The sequence below is a fragment of the Poecilia latipinna genome, unplaced genomic scaffold (genome assembly GCF_001443285.1).
Source record: "Poecilia latipinna isolate Pla-1442-1.1 unplaced genomic scaffold, P_latipinna-1.0 Scaffold726, whole genome shotgun sequence".
NCBI lineage: Eukaryota > Metazoa > Chordata > Actinopteri > Cyprinodontiformes > Poeciliidae > Poecilia > Poecilia latipinna.
Genome location: NW_015113342.1, coordinates 7851 through 25206, shown reverse-complemented (window position 1 = coordinate 25206; position 17356 = coordinate 7851). Strand labels below are relative to the sequence as shown.

At 41.3% G+C, this 17356-nt stretch overlaps 1 protein-coding gene across 3 annotated transcripts in view; it reads right to left on the bottom strand.

Moving 5' to 3' along the window:
- Positions 1-12779, bottom strand: part of LOC106955327 (disabled homolog 2-interacting protein) — a 105472-nt gene extending 92693 nt beyond the window's left edge. For 2 of the 3 annotated variants that reach the window (XM_015045432.1, XM_015045434.1), the window contains exons 1-2: positions 12654-12779; positions 4931-5049 (exon numbers count right to left, since the gene is read on the bottom strand). In XM_015045432.1, the coding sequence (XP_014900918.1) occupies positions 4931-5049; positions 12654-12737 (203 nt within the window). In that variant the 5' untranslated portion in view covers positions 12738-12779. The remainder of the gene's footprint in view (positions 1-4930; positions 5050-12653) is intronic. The other variant, XM_015045433.1, reaches the window with a different exon arrangement.
- Positions 12780-17356: the final 4577 nt, after the last annotated feature.

The window sequence follows — 17356 nt, the reverse complement described above, 5'->3', positions numbered from 1 at the left end:
ATTCCTTCTCCAGTCTGTGAACGAATTTGTGGAAATAGCTTAGTGAATTTCACTATTAAACAATACAAAAAATAATTACATTTCACAACTTGAGTTTTATTTAAACGACTCTAAAGCCTTAAAAATAATAATAAAAAAAAGCCAGATAAATATTAATTAGAAGTGATCTTTCTTTCCTCAGACAGCAAAGCATTACAAATGAATGCTGTAAATTACTCTATGGTTTCAATGATGGTTCTCAAAAGCACTGCTTGTTAAAATTACTGCATCCACAAGTGGCTGGTGCCCTTCTCCAGTGGTCAGCAGCTGAAAGGCGGTTCACTCTGGATAGGTCACCATCACATAATATACTGCAGACTGGGACACCAACATTGCATGTTTATGGATATAGCAAGGTTCAGCTGGCTAACTAGTTAGAATATAAGTAACCAACACTTCAAAACCACTAAAAACTTCCCTATGATGTACTGTTATGTGTTAGATTTTATCAGGAGTGAAAATATCTGTTATTTTTCAAATAAAAACAGCGAATGCTAAACATTTTTGTTTTTGGTTTTTGAATCAAATTCCCGCGATAGCGTGACATTTTTAATTAATTCTATAATACCAGCAGGACATAATATCATCCTGTCTCTAGGTGTCACTACTAGTTGGTTTAATGTACAGATCTCTACCATCATCCATATCGCCCAGTTTTTTTTTTTTGGTTGTTTTTTTTTTTCAAACGACAGTAAAACTATAGCTGGTCACTAAAGAGATACTGCTCTTACATAGGTGATTAAATGAATCTGATCCTGTTGCCGTCTTTGAACATCCAGACCTGGAGTCTTCCCTGTGACAAAAAAAAAGGGCTTCCTTTTTAGAGCAGCATTCTTTCCACGAGGACGCCCGAGTCATTTCCGAGAACCTGCTGCTGTTACCAGAACACACGAAACACACGCCGAGCGAGATCTCTCAGTCTCCAATTATGAGATTGAACTATGCCTAATTACCATGTGCAGCAATAAGCGATACGGTGCATGCTGGAATGGAGAGGGAAGCAGCAGAGAAATGAGAACAAGAATTCCCATTTAATATTTATGACTTACAACAATGCTGCTTGTGCTGTGTGGAAAGCCTAAGGATCAATTCCACCTTTTGTCTACGGATAGTAACACTGCAATGTCCAGGCCAGGGACAAAGCTGCTGTAAACCAGCAATCCTTTATGCTGCATCAAATCCAGTAAGGAGGATTACTCAGATGGAGGGAGCAAGATCGACACAGACACATTAACCTCCACTAGTGCACCATCCAAAGATAATATTTTATAACTGCAAAGGTTTAGAAAAACCTCTTTGCATTCATAAGGGGAATCTTAATCAGTCTGAACAAGTTGAGGGCAAAAGTTGAACAGTGCCATTTGAGTTTCTGCCCGTGTCCTGTCTGCTGCTATCGGATTCCCTCAAGATGACCATGTAACCTTTAAATACAGTGTTTAGCTGCGACATAACACAATAGATTGTCTAGTTGAATTAGTTGTTGTTCTGTCACAAGCAATCATGTCAACGCATGTGCATAAGGTCATTGCAAACCTGCTACCAACTTCGGACAAACATCAGCGTGCTAGCAGAGTCACCAACCTGTCCACCGGAAGCAGAGGGTTCGATACACAAGGCTGCCTTGTAGGGATTCTACCTCAGCCTTTCGTTGGTCCAAATAGACTGGTTTCCAGGCTGATAGACCGCACTCACCGTTCGGATGCCACTGGAGTCTGAAGCTCCTGTCCGATACACCGCAGACGATGAGGGCGTCAGCACTGGTGTACCACAGGGCTGTGTACTAGACCACCACCTCAACCGAGCTCAACACTATAAAAAAGGTTTTCCAACCACGCTACAGTAGTTAGTCTGATCTTTGGCAGAGATGACTTGGCTTAAATAGAGGAGGAAGAGCTGCTACCCATGCAGTGAAGTGATGAAACCAAGTGGTTGATTACCATCTTAAGTTACAAAATGAAACAAAATGCCCCTCCCTTATCAGGACAGACTATGAGAGTATTGTCTAACCATTACGGTTTCAGAGTGAGGATAGAAATGCAACTCTTAAGAAATAAGATCTCTTTCAGTAATTGCCCATCAGCTTTATAGAATTTTAGACGAAATATTAGCAAAGGCGATAAAATAACAAATGTTTGAGCCTATTGCCCTCAGGCAATTAGTACCATATAAACATCAACATCCTTATTGTAGAATTTGCAAAGATGGTAAAAGTTCTGTCCACACATAAAAACTCACTTTTACCATTTTAATGGATACTATAATCAAAATTTAAAAAAATAAAGAAATGCACAATTACCAAAAACACTTAGAAAATTGATCTTACACAATTTTAGAGCAGATTAAAAATTGAACAAAGACGCCCTCAAAACTTCCTGATTATATCTCGCAGACCTATATTTGTCTGATTACAAACACTCCAAATGAATGGGGTGAGAAAATTAGTGTTTGCGCGCTCTTTCCCTGTGTCGCTGCTTTGTTTGCTGCAGATAAGTGCGCCTGCCGAGAGTCCAGGCCCTGATTAATACGGATGAATTTTTCATTCCGAGTGTGCAGCTGCTCCTCCGCAGAGCCTCCTTCAGGTTACCTGGCCTCGGAATATCATTGCGGCAAACGCCACACGCAGTCGAAATTGCGTCTGGTGCGTCGACACCCGAGGCCGTGTGCTCCGCTTCCTTCAAAACAATTAAAGTAAAACGACTGCAGCTACACGGCTTAAGGATAAGTGACGCATCGCTGACAGTCACGGCTGCGCACTTGCACACGTGTAGACCGTCGCGATGAGAGATTCCTTCTCTACTCGCTTTCCCTTCCCCTCCGGTATCCCCTCATCTCTGAGTTTCCAGGTTTTTCCAGAGTCTGCCACCTTCTGCGGTGTTTCATGCCCTGCGGCGAGGCTGCTCCCAGGCTGACGGCGAGTATCCCTGCCTGGTCTTCTACAAATCTATCCAATCGTCGTGCAATTTGCTTTTTACAGGGTTTTTTTTATTATATTTTTCTACATCACAAAGCCACTTGTTTATAAGGACACCAATCGTAATGAATTCTCGGTTTATGTAGTTGAGGTGTGTGTACGTATTGTGGGCCGTTCTGTGTTGGGAGAGATAAGACACCTCCAGGACATTCCAATTTCCGCTCCGGTGTTTTCCTTCCTCTCTGTGTGCTTTATCAGAGAGCTGCATAAATGCTGATAGTTTGGGACGCTTTACTAACCGATAGAGAGAGGGGGAAAAAAAAAACAATGGTTGAAACAGAAGGTTGATGAGTCCAAAACATCAGATCAGAACCAGAACGGCAAACAAAACAACAAAAAAACAAAACAAAACAAAAAAAACACACAAGCAAGAATTGGTGAGGAGGATGGGAAAAGACAGTGGGGAGAAAAAGCAAATGAGGTGAGCTCATTCGGTCCGACTGAAGGTCAGAAAAAGCCCAGTGTGTTCCACACTTAACAGTGGCTAGTGTTCCCTTGTGATAGTCTGACAGTGACGTTAATGCCTCATTAAAAGTGGGAAGCGAGGCGGTAACTCATCTCTAAGTTTTGAAATGGAACGCCATAGAACGGCTCCTTCAAACACGGCGCTTTCTTTAATTAAACCCCGCATACGGACACCTTGGCTTTTTCCCAGAGACGGAAGAAGGAAAGAAGGAAGGAAGGAAAAAAAGAAAGGTGCGGGCAGAGTCAGCTGTTAGCCAAGCATGAGAAAGAGACCCTCAAAAAGAGTGAGCAGGAAGTGTGATTACGGGGCAGCGATTGCCTGGACTAGAATTTGGCTTTTCCTTTTTCCTCATTATGCACAGTGGGAGAGAGAGGGAAATGTTAGCCAAGCAGCTGAACACCTGAAAAAATTAGCAAAGGTTAGTATCTGCTGCCAGTAAACACAGCCAGAGGCAAAAGGCTATTAAACGGCAGAGGCAGAGGGATCAACGGAAAAGATCAGTTCCAAAAAATTCCCCCCGAAAAAAAAAAATCTTTTTTTTTTTTGTTTGTTTTGTTTTTTATTCTTAACTGAACGTAAAACATGAAAATGCTATTATTTCTATTACTACTGTTTAGTGGATGTTCTCTTATCTAGAAAATGCCAAAATTAAACATACATGCATACAAACTGGACAGACATCAAATGACGTGTGGCTGGTTTGATGTCACTGGTAGTGAATACTGCACTAAGTGGATGAAATCTACAGGTAAACTATATGTTTGAATCTTTTATAGACATATCTTATTGTCCATGAAATAGGACAGCAACAGGAAGGAATTGACGTAATAAGCCGGTCGTCTGTAGAGCTCACACTTCACATCTTGAAAGATTATGCATGTTAAAACTCCCGACTCTTTTCTGTATTTCCAGTTAAATTATGTAGCTGTTTTATGCGTCATATATTCCCGGTGCCCTGGAGTTTGTCAGGCACCTCTGAGCTCAAGTGTTACGCTTTGTGAAGTTATGCTATTGCATTATTTATTCATTAGAACATGCAGAGTATTTCCAACAGTTTGGTTGTGATGTTCTTTGCCGTGACAACCTCTTTTTTTTTTGTTTGTTTGTTTCTTTTTACCAATAGCTCTTCTCTTTAATGTGACAGTGTGACACAAGTTTACTCAATCATCCAAACCCCACTGTAGCTATTTTGGGACGACAGCCGTTCCTAAAATACCTGCAATTGCTGAGTAAATGTTCTGCTTCTGCAATGTGTTTAAATGTTCCCAAAGGCAAAGCAAAGCCGCTTGACGCCGACATTCGAGAGTCTAGCGCTCCGCTACCGTCTTTAAATTTGTCGATCATCATGAAGTACTGTTCAAAGCTCATGCGTCCCCAAAACAATGTAGGAACCACGTGCATATGCAACAACAAGCGAGCATTTACGGAAACTTCCAGAAGGAACAAGACCTCACCTGTCATTGTCCACGCTCCTGAAGCCGGGAAGGATGTGTCTGAAGCTGGAGTTCCGGTCAAGCTTTGGTTGACTCTTGGTGCGTTTTATGGAGCCCTTCAGCCGTCGACTCAGAAAGCCCTGATGGAGGAAGACAGTCGGCAATTACAGCGTCGCCGAAGTGTCGGCGATGTGGTTGAACGCGACGGCACAGCAGTAAAATATGAATACAACAAACATGCATGCTAAGCATTTTAAAATCTGTGAGGCGAGGCGTCATCGACAGCTAAAGGGTAATGAATAAATGTGGCTCACGTCAGAGATCAGAGAATACGACCCGAACATCCAGAGCCCCAGATTTAACTCTGCTAGATAAAAGCCGAGCTCAGAGTGGAGCAGAGATAGAAGTGGGGTGGAATTACCACAAATTATGTCAGATCAGGTATAAAAAAACCCCCCCAAAAAACCAGGTAATCGGTTCTAGGCTTGTCTGGGTGAAGTGGAAGGAAATTTAGTAAGCGTATTTCTTCTTACATTAGCAATTCAACCCTGGCAATCTCTATGGTAACTATCAAGTGAATGAAATGAGTGGTGTAGGAATGCCACGGCTTTTGTGTCTTTTTTTTTGCACTAAACGTTTCATCCACAGTGTGCATTTGAACGCACTCAGCTCTGCCGTTTCCCGTACTCGTGAAGCTTTGGGCTGCGGCCAACAGGATTCTGAAGTGCGCTCCTCAGTGGGAGACCTGGTGCTTTACTGGAGATTCTTGGACATCTCAAGTCCTTCTTCACTGCAACCAAACTGCTCATCTTTGGGTTCTTATGAGCTGAAAGAATGTTCTTTCAGGTCCAATTTCCTGGCATGTGGAGTGTTCTTTTTTTTTTGTAAGATGACCACGTCACACACGCAACGATAATGATTTTAAACCCATAGTCTCGAGTATTTTACGAAGACCCTTGCAAAAGTATTCATACATTTTGTCATGTGCATTTCAAGATGAAATTTGAGTGAAGTGGAAGGGAAATGATACAGAATGATCTAAATTATACAGCAAATGAAATAAGAATCTGAAAAGAATTGGATTTAAGGTCAGGTCTCTGACTTTGCATCCTTAGAGATTTTAGTTAAGAGTTGCTTTGTGCTTAGATTCCCTGTGTGCCTCTGCCAACGTAAAGCATTTCCACAACTTCTCCACAACTTGACCTCCGACCTGCCCGGTGTGTTTGCTCTTCACAAGGCCGTCTGTCCGCTAATGTTTTAGTCACAGGTGGACTTTTCCAGTTTCCCTCATGAAGGCCACGTTGCAGAAACCATTAGCCGTGAGGCTACAAAAATCACAAATGTGTAAAAGAGTTTCGGGTCTCGATGAAAAGCTTGTGCAAAGACCTTTTGCTTTGTTCCACAAAGCAGAACACCAGGTTGAGATTTCAGTCAGACTAAGTTGGGGGGAAAAAAGCATCACATACCCTAACAGACATGCATTACCTAAAAGTGCTTTAACCTTCCGTTGTCCTCATACGCGTCGCCCTTCCACATGCCTGTGATGGGCAAATTGCCCAGTGAAAGAGACCTCCCTCCACCCCGTTCGGGCCATTAACACACTTGTGTAACAATTACCACCTACAGTATGAATAGGTCTCCCCAGGCTTCGATGGACTGGGGATAATTGGAGAGCGACTTCCTCACAGCTTGGCAGCTGATCACAGAGCAAACCTCAGCATCCCGATGAACAACACCTGTCATCAGGAGGCACTCTGGCCTGAAAACAAAGGACGCTCTCATGCCGGTAACCTGAGCTTCACGCCAATAATGAGTGTGTGTATCATCGCTGTGTACCAACACAAAGTGCTGCGATTCCTAATTACTTGGTAATTTTGAAGGAAAGGATTTTTTTCCTTCTTCTTTCTTGGTTTACTGCAAACAAATAAACCAATATTCACAGTATTACATTTTCGCTGTTGATGCACGTTCCTGTCCAAAGCTGCAGTGCACGAATAATAAAGCAGTGGCTACGACAGGGAGCTGAAATAATAACTTGTTTTAAATGAGGAGGATCGTGGAGACACAAGACCGGAGCAAATAGCGCAAAGGAAGCACGGCGTCTACCCTGCATTAAATTCAATTTGCCGCTACAGAAGTACTCCGCTTATTCAGCAACTTCAGATGCGACTCTGTGGGAGCTTGTCCAAAACTTTCAGACAGCTTCTAATAATCTGGGAATCGAGTATTTCTAAGGATTGCAGTTTGAAATCAGAAAGAGTTGGTCAGTTTAGACCAACTCTGTGCCAAGGAGAACTGAAAAATAACTTCACCTAAAGCTGCAGCATGTCTACTCGCAACAGAACTAGTGTTGCATCATTCGTGGTTTTTATACAGGAAAGGCTCGGCAGCCGAACAGCAGGAGTCGAGCCATTGCTGCTTTATTTGTGCTTTATTAGAATTTGCATAGAACTGGGTTTTGGTTGTATTGTAGTGCAATGAACTGCATAGAGCTGATATAGGCTGATTGAGCTAGACATGTTTATGATGCTTCTTTTTAATGCGTTGAGTTGACCTCTGAACTCAGCTGGTACCTTATAGATGCAACGCAGAACTACACGGACAATAATAACTGAACAAGTTCATAAACACAGGAGTCTCAGCCACCATTACACTGCTTTTTTTATTTCCTCTGTTATAATATTAAGTAAGAAAATGTGCAATTAGCAATGATTTTACTTTGTTTTTTATTATTATTATTATTATTCTGAGGATCATCTACAAATACCATGATTATTTTATGATTCAAAAGAAAGCCATAACCTAATCCAACTTTTTCAATCACAAAATTTATTGCATGATAATAAATCCCATTGAGATCACCATTAATCACTGCATAATAGCTGCACCCCCCCCCTAGAGATTCACATAGTAACATAACTACTATTATATCGCTATTAATATATAGGCTCATTAAGTGTAGGAATGAAAAAAAAATGCAGCGAAGATGCAATAGCACACAAGGAATTTCATACTCTTCATCCCAATGTACATGCACTATACATAGGGGGGACTATTATAGGAAACACCCACATGTCAGTGATTTAGAACAATGTGAAATATGGTCACATATGAGGGGAGATAAACATTGTGACAGCGGGACTATGATGAGCTCCGACTACAGCTGAACTTTTGCTTTTGTCTTCATGAGAGAAATTAAATGATCCCACTGAACCCTCTGGGATCAGGGTTGCTTTTGCTTTTTCAAACTCAAAACTTGGACAAAAGACAGAAAAAAGAAAAAAAAAAGAAACAAAACAAGAAATTGCATCCTTGTAAATCTTAAATAAATCCAGACTTCTATGAGCCAAAGATGTGGGAAGTAAACTGGGTTACTGGTGTTGCTGCCAATTCTGTTGGACTGTCAGATGAATGACTGGGCCTGAGTCATTACATGAGTAGAGCTAAATATAGCAGTTTAAGTGGAACATTTACTCTGTCTTATGACATCAATATATATTTATTTTTTTCTTTAGGAGTGAGGGCATGTGGTTTGATTAGTAGGAACGCCTATCTAAATAAAGATAGAGGAGTTTGAGTGAAACAGAAGGAATCTATCAACCACCCCGCACCGCATTGGCTCCTCCGTAACCATGACGAAATTAAGACCCACTGAGTTTGACTTTTTGACACAGAAGACAGTGCAGATGAAAATTTAATAACGCCCAAACACCTTTTTCTCATTTCCGCATATCACTGCTTCCGAACTCCTCGAAAGGCAAAGCGATTCCCCGCAGCCCCTGGAGAGCGCGTTAGCCTGCTGTCGTCGGCATGTTTGCGGCTCACAAATTAAAACGTTGCTTCTTTTTGCATCCTCACGAGGCGAGGTGATGAATAAAACTCCCCAACTCAAGCACAGAGAGGGGCATTAATGAAAGACAAACCAGAGATATGAAGCAGAGTGCGGACAGCTGTGGTCAACTTGACTTTTTTTTTTTGTTTTGTTTTGTTTTTTTAAACAAATTCAGCATAATTCAAATCAAAACTTAAAAAAAAAAAATCACGTAAAAATAACCAAAATGAATTAGGAAGGAGAAGCAGGGACATGAAGGGAGCTGAAGTCAACCCAAAAACAAAACAAATAGAGAGAAAAATGACTGACAGTGAGGGGAGACAAGCAGCAGGAGGATAAATGAAATAATTTGAGCACAATTGTGGAGGTGGCAGAGCACAAGTCAGCAGAAGAAGCAACAGAATGAAACTAAGCGACGAGGAAAGCCGGGAGAAAAGTACAGCAGACGAGTGACAAGGTCAGCGGCGGATAGGAGCTCAGCAGAGCGTGGAATTGGTAGCAGAGCAAAGTGAAACAAAGGATGGTCAAATGGGGCAAAATATAGTTTTGGGCTTCACTCTGACGCGGCCCTGTTATTGCTCTTATTCTGAATAAGACGCCTATCACCGTGCTCCCTGGGACACATAACAGAAAACAATAGCAAACATAAAACAAAAAGAAGAACCCAGCTGGACTCGGCATTCTACATGTAGCACGGCTTCACAAACCCTAAAAATCTGTTCAAGGTAACAAGTACCACACTGGTTCATATGCAGTCGCTTAACTGGCTTGTTTATTTTTTTTTTTTTTTTTTTTGATAAGGACTTCAATCTAACAAACAAACCTGTAAAAAAAACAAAAAAAAACAGAAGTAACCTTCACACAAAAATGCAGACTGAGAACAAAACTAACTTTGCACAATGAATGCTGAATTCCTCCAACTCTGTCTTTTTTTTTTTTTTTATTCCTTTATTTAACCAGGTAAACCCCATTGAGATCTAGATCTCATTTTCAAGGGGGACCTGGGCAGAAGTCTGCAGTACACAGCAACCTGGTTACAAAACCTGGTCTTATGTTATATGACACTCTAACTTGGCTCTAAGTCACAGTATAAGAGAAGTGGAGTAGGAAGTACAAGCACCATTACATGCTACATTCACTGTTGCTATATAGAGTAGCGTCGAGTATGACTGACATCCAGGAAGAGGTAAATGTAACCAAAAAAAGAAAGGAAGACAATGAGGAATAAAAAGTGTATTGTGCATCTGTCAATTTGCATATAAACAAAACTAGACTTGAGGTTACTGTTTCCCATGCTTATGTGAATCTTAACAAGCTCTTTACTTATTCCACATTTCTGCGGCTGACAGTGAAGAGGCAGGGCGGGATGTCATAAACCAATTCAACATGAGCATACCGCACGGAGGGGCACCTGCTTCTCAACAGCCTGTCTGTCTTTTCTTACTGCGCTCACTCCAAAACAGGGAATCTGACGGTCCAGAAATATTGTATCAATATTTTTCCGCACCATCTTGTTTGCAGCTTATCCTCTCGACTACGTATGTGTGTGTGCGTGTGTGTGTGTGTGCGTGTGTGTGTGTGTGTGTATGCGGATGTTACAACCCGCCCCCCAAAAGCTTGATTGCAATCTCAGGCTGTCCGAGTTCATTAAATCAGCACTTAAAGGAGTTCAGCTGGGCTTTATTGCGGGGCCTCGTTTTTGTCATGAAATTAAAGCAAATGCTTTGCAACCAGTTAATTCTATTCCCTCGGCTCGCCGGTTCCCGGCCGCCCTTAATGTGGCCTGATAGGATCAGAGCCGGGACAATCAGCGGGGCTTTCTTTGCTCCTACTGTCACATCTCGTGTTCTCCTTTAGCATAAATGGATAAAACCAGAGGACGTACCTTCCCAATTAGACCTTTCTGCTATTTATCGGAGAGAAAACGGGAGGTAGGCATGAGAAGGAGAATCAGTTCAGTCACCCAGGATAAGTGAAGCAAAAGAAACTAACTTCTATTTTAACTCTTTATCTGTTTAATTATAACAGACACTTTGAAGGGATTTCAATTTTTTGTGGCTTATGGTTGTGATGAAATAACAGCATTCGAGAACAATAGAGGTGTGCGTGAGTGTGTGTGTGTGTGTGTGTGTGTGTTTTTGCAGATATGAAATCCAGTCCCTCCAACCGCAAGACAGAAAAAGATTTTGACAGATTTAGCTCGAGGCCTTAGAAGGAGTGCTTTAGAGATCATTATAACTCTTGTTGTCAGAGTGTGAAAGTTTGTTTCTGAAATAAAGAGGAATGACGAGGAACGGTGGCCATTCACTCGACACCCAACATCCTTACTTTTTTTTCCCCCCCATCTCTGGAAAAAAAAGAAAAAGAAGAAGAGTCCACTGCACCGAACGCCACTGGAAACCTCCTGGTTATTCCACCAAATATTGATTTATGAACTCTTCCTGAGTTAAACATTAGTATTGTTGTTTCTAAATGAATATCAACTTGTTTTCTTTGCATTATTTGAGGTCTGAAAGAACTGCATCTTTTTCATTGTTTTGACCATTTGTCATTTTCTGCAAATAAATACAAAACTTTACTCAAACATATACCTATAACGAGTAAAATCAGAAACTGCTCATATTAAGTGGCCTCCTAATTTATTTATTTTTTTCCAGAGCTGCATGTGGAAGGCACCTGAAAGTGTCATGGTTTGATTGTTGATGCAATACCACTACATACCACTAGGGGGAAGCATATGAGAAAGGAGCCCACAGGAAAAGTTGAACCATCTTCAAGAGCATTATGTTAACTTTGGGCAGGAATCAGTTGTTTAAGCTCATCAATATTAGGCTCACGGCTAGGGGTCAAGAGGTCATGTGACTGAGGGTGACTTTGCAGCAGATCGCCTCCAACTTTCCCTGAGAAGCACAAGAAGCCGCTTCAGAGGCAGCTAATCCATAAGTCAGCCCTCCCATCTGACCCTTTACGTCTCTGACAAGCCTGCTGTTCTTCGTTTCTTTTCATAAGCGCTCGTTAATTCCTGTTGGAATCAAGATCAAACAAAGACTCAGCTCGCATGTCTCACTACAGGGGATCAATAAGATCCAGAAAGGACTGAGACAAAATTTAACACAAGTGGCAAAAATGCTGCATGTTCTATTAAGTAGGAGTCCACATCAATTATAGTCCATAACAACTTCCAAAAAAAGCCTTTAAAAACACTTGTTTTTTGTTTTTTTTTCCTGTTGTAATGAATACCGTAGTATCTTTTGGCTCCCAATTTAGTCCATTCCTGTGTTTGTTTATCCTGTCGACTAAAGAGGTGACATGGAGTTTACATGTTTATGAGAAACAAACCCCGTCGCTCCGCTGGCCTGACTTTGAGCGGTTTACACTTCACCTCCGGGTTGCCATCTCCCCACTTGTTAAATATTAATTGAAATATGCGATGCTAATTGCTAATTATCTTTAAATTGATGACTCATGGCAGAATTTTTTGCTTCATTAACTGGCTGTTTATCTACTGAATTAAACATGACACAGAGCGTTACAGCGGGCTGATGGACAAAAAAAAAAAAAGAAAAAAGAAAAAGCAAGAGAGGGGGGAAATAAAAAGAGTGCTCTCCATTTATGTTTGACAGCGGAAATGGGGAGCTGTGTGGGAGCGAAAGTGACTGAGCTTAAATAAAGCGTATCATGTAGGCTGAAAAAAAAAAAGAAAAAACAATAGAGGCCTGAGTGTTGGAGGCAAACAAAAATGTGTGCTGTGATGTCACAGTTCGAAGGACTTTTGATTTGAGTTCATCTGGACATTAAAACGGCCTAAAATATATCAATCTATGAGATAAAAAGAAAATCTAACAGGTAACAGAGAGACAGAGAGAGGACGGTTGGTAGAAAAAAAAAAAAAAAAAAAAAAGCAGCACTCACAGTACTCACGGTGACTCTGAAAGGGGTGGCGGCGGAGGAGGTGGTTTCCATGGCGGTGGCGTTCTTGTCTGAGGAGCCTGGCATGCTGCGGCGGCGTCCCGTCCTCTCCGGAGGAGACTCTGAAGACACGAAGAAGGTTTTTATGTTATTATCCTTAACAATTTTTTAAAGCTGGCTCATTGTCTTTGAAAGTACATTTTAATGACTTCTTTGATTTCTGTGAAAAACGTCTGAAAAGGAAAAGATGGCAATTAGCAAATCTTTTAAAGACACAGTGGATTCATTGATGTATTTGACAGCAGCATTTTAGCTTTAAGTGTAATAAAGCTTCCATAATTCTAGCATTAATCTAACTACATGCTATTCTTTTTTTTCATTATTATTATTTTGCATTTAAAGATTGAAGTGGCTTTGATATTGTTGCGTAAACTAATTAGGAAAAAAAAAAAAACAAGTTCAGTAAATATACAAGTTTGTAAGCTTCAGCTTCCATCTTCAGTCACAAAGAAAGACTCGGTCATTTCAATCGAAGTATTTTAATATCAAACAGAATTTTTTTTTTTTTTCCTAAATGTTTGCAGACCATCCTAACGCATGAATAAATTAACATTTTTATGAGGCATGATCAAATATTTATTTAATACCCACTCAAGAGGACAACATGCATTCAGGTGTGCATAAGAAATCATTTACTGAGAGGAATATACATAACTGCATAATATATTTTGTACTTTTTCAGAAGAATGAACTGTAGTTGAACACTGCCGCCGTGCATCATGGGTCATGTAGTTACAGCAAAGCGTGACAACGTATGAATTTATTGGTCCGAACTACAGCATGTAGCCATCTGCGATTTTGATGCCTAATCCTGGAACCTGTGGTGCATGTTTTCCCCCCCCCCTCCCCCCCTTTCTCTCTCTCTCCTTCTCTGTCCATTTTCTGTCTGAATATTGTGAAAAATCTCTAAAAGCACTACAAAATAAAAGTGAAAAAGGAAGAGTTCTTAAGGTTGTGCGGAAACTCTGCAAAGAGCTTGTCCTTTTGTTGGCTCGAGTGGAGTTTTGCTCTTCAAACTGATGTGACATCCTCCGTTCAGGACTATCTGAAGAATTGCCATTGCCAGACGAAAAGAAATAAACAACAAACAGTGAGGAAAAAGGATATAAAAATTCGAAGAGGGTGTCGAGCTGCGACCCGAACAGACAGATGTAGCTAGAAGCCTGAGCGTTACGCACCTGGATACTGAAAGACAGTTGGCAATGCTTCAAAAGGTAACTTTTATCGTATTGTTTGCTTGGCTATCTTATTTCATTTCTGCAGTCCAACTTATGTTGTACATGTCTTTGTACAACAAAAGTAAAAAAAAAAAAAAAAAAGTGTACAGTTTTAGTGTCAAACAGTTTGACATGATACCTTCCAGTTTTCTGCAAAAACTTTTCCAAACCATCTGGACGAACATGTGTTTCTATATTACAGTTTGTTAGTCACACATTCCCTTTCTGAAACGGTTGTGTCAGCAAGATGTAGGAAAAAGGAAATATTCAGAAAATAAAGATAAAAAAATAGGAAAAAGGCTAAAAAAAAACAACAATATGGTGTCTGACCATTATGAATGTGTCCTGAGTGCATCCAGGAGACATGGAGAGGTGTGTGTGTGTGTGTGTGTGTGTGTGTGTGTGTGTGTGTGTGTGTGTGTGTGTGTGTGTGTGTGTGTGTGTGTAGGGAAGCTACAGATCTGGACATGCCAATGAGGAATGTTACAGTCATTCAACATGCAAGTCTTCACATATTTCAGTTATCTCTGCTGCCTTCTGACTCCAGAATAGAAAGAAAAAAACAAAACAAAACAAAAGCATCACAAGCATCGCAGTATTTCAAATGTATGCCTCGCTTAATTTGTATTAAAATACATCTAAATAAAAGTTCAGAATCACAGCCACAAGTTTTGATATGGTGAAAAAGTCTGTCCCCATTAAAGCCCTCACGCACGGCCACAGCATCAATCAGGCGACGTTACATTATTTTAAATATGTTTTGAGTGGTCAGAAAACACAGAGTGAATTAATGTTGCAGTGTGTGTGGAGGGTGTGTTAGTGTGTTATTAATATATCCTTATTATATAACAAATCCTCGTGCACACGGACACGTTAGAACGCACGGCGTAATCTTTTGGCTTTTGGCTGCCAAGATCACACAACTTCACGGCTACGAGTTGGTGCGAAACCGCTGAACTCTTTATGGATGTCCCGTTATCACAGGGCAAAATGAAAATGACAGTCAGGAAAATGTGTCGTCTTGTAGATTCGTAACTTAAATAATTCACGCGTTTCTTTCCAAGTGCACAAATTATCTCGAGTCTGCCACCTTATGCTGCCGTTACTGTTGCAGCGCTTGGACTGGACCCCGGCTGTAACGCAGCATGTTCTGTCATGTAGCAACCACAACTTTCAGTGTGTTTTTGTGGGCATGGCACGGCCGCACCTACCAGGACATACCCAACCACTTAAACTGACAAGCCGGGCAGAGAGAGCAATAATCAAGGATGCAGCTAAGTGAGCCATGGCAACTCTGGGGGTGCTGCACAGATCCATGGCTCGGGAGAAAGCAGATCAGTTTATTAAACATTTCTCAGTCCAGAAACGTATACATGTTTATCTATTATCTGCTGTCTCACAGGCTGGTTGGTTGTTTTAACTTCAGGTAAAGAGCTAAAGAGCAGGCAAAGTACTAATCCATACATTATTCTCAATACAAATACAGATAAAAATGAGAGATGACACTCTGTGATATTTGTTTTTTTACTTATTTATTTTAACTTAGCATGTTGAGGCGTCTGAATAATCTTAATTTGTTCTACCTCTGTACGGAGGATTTGAAATTACGACGTAAGAGGTTGGAAAGAGGACATTTACGACTTAATGTAGAGCGACAACAACTCAGGAGTTGGTAATAATTACCCAAGAGTTTATTACAACGGATTTGGATGTTACATTTTTTGCGACGTCCCCTCTGAAATCAAAGTCAGGCGCTGAGGAGGGTGAACCCCATCAAAACAAAATCCATCTTTATCTTCAGTCACGGCGCACAACTCACGCGGTGATTGCATTCCTGTCGTTTTCCCTCCTCGCAAACCAACAACTACGGTGGGGACTGAGATTTCCGCTGCCATGACAACACGACTTTTTTAATCCTTTCAAATCAAAAACTCATTCATGAGCAAATAAGGCTGATTAAGGTAATTATCATCCCTGACGGAGGAAAGTCTGCAATGCAAATTCTCACACTCGGCCTTCAGCAAACTCGCCCCTCTGGGGGTTTCATGTGGCGACAGCAAAAAACTCCCTGCTTGTGCACAGCTGGCTGCCGTTGGCGCGCAAAGACAAACCAAACACATGAGCGCACATCATGGAGCTGTTAAAAAAAAAAAAAAAAAAGAAAAAGACAAGAGGACTGCTGAGTGCAATCGCGATACAGGTTTCCACATGCTCCAGCCATCTGACTGCAATAAATTTCCGCAAATGTACGGAAAATTGCCGCTGCTGTGTGAGGCGCTCCTGTTGTCGACTCAGACAGACAAACAGACACAGAGACAGAGACAGAGAGAGAGAGAGAGAGAGAGCAGACTCGTTCTCAATAAAACCTAAATTAAAACGCAACGCCTAATGTGACTCCTGGGGAAAACCATCAAGGAGTTTGTTTTGTCGAACACGAGGGGTTTGATCTCAGGGAACATTTCCTGTTTATGGAGGGGTGTGTGTGTGTGTGTGTGTATAGCAGTTGTGTGCAGCCTTCAGATCTCAGATGGAGTGTGTGTGTGTGTGTGTGGGTGTGTGTGTGTGTGTGTGTGTGTGTGTGTGTTTAGAGCACATCTGCAGTTTAAAAGGGTCAGCGTGTCCACAGGCAGCTGTTGTTGTCGTGGACATTCAAAGCGTGATAGCCTTGAGATCGTTTACTGGATGCTCCCAGTCAATCCTTCCCACCGTTTCCCTGATCTTACAAATTGCTATTCTCCTTCAGTTGAATCAATTTTTCCTCCTGCTTTAAGGATAACCTCTGACCTAAGCCCCTGTCCACACAAACACCAAACACAGGAGTCCTGCAAACAACACTAGTCCAGCTACCTCCCATCTCTACGCATTTTTGGAAAGGAAAAACTCAGGAAAACAATAGGAGACGTCTGGGATTTCCTTCCGATTCGTTTCTTCAGAAACCAGATGTTACATTCATTTTAATCTATTGATGATGTCAGCTTAATTGCCACCTATTGCTTTTAACCGGCATACCAGCACTGCTGTTGTGACGTCTGCTTTTTTCTTCCGCATAGAGATACATATATTTTTAAGCATGGATAAGTGCATTTTGGGTGTGTGAAAAGTGTTGCTTTTACTCTCCAACGCTGCGCATTAGAGTCTCTGCCTTTCAGAAACGGCTACTGCAAAACCTTTCAGCCTCCTACAGGCTTTTTGGTCGATGGAACTTAAGAGGGCATGTATCGCGTTTGGTAAAACGAAAAAAAAAAAAAAAAAGATGGTGGCAGAGAAGCCTGGGAGTTGAGCCTGTGCGGATTCACTTTTAAAGAAGAACATCTGACACTATTTCTCCGAAGAAAATATTCACCTCCCTGCTGGGTTATATATTTCTTCATTAGGTGTGAAGATGGTAGCAGCAGGTGGCTAAAATAGCTTAGCAGCCCGAATGCTGGA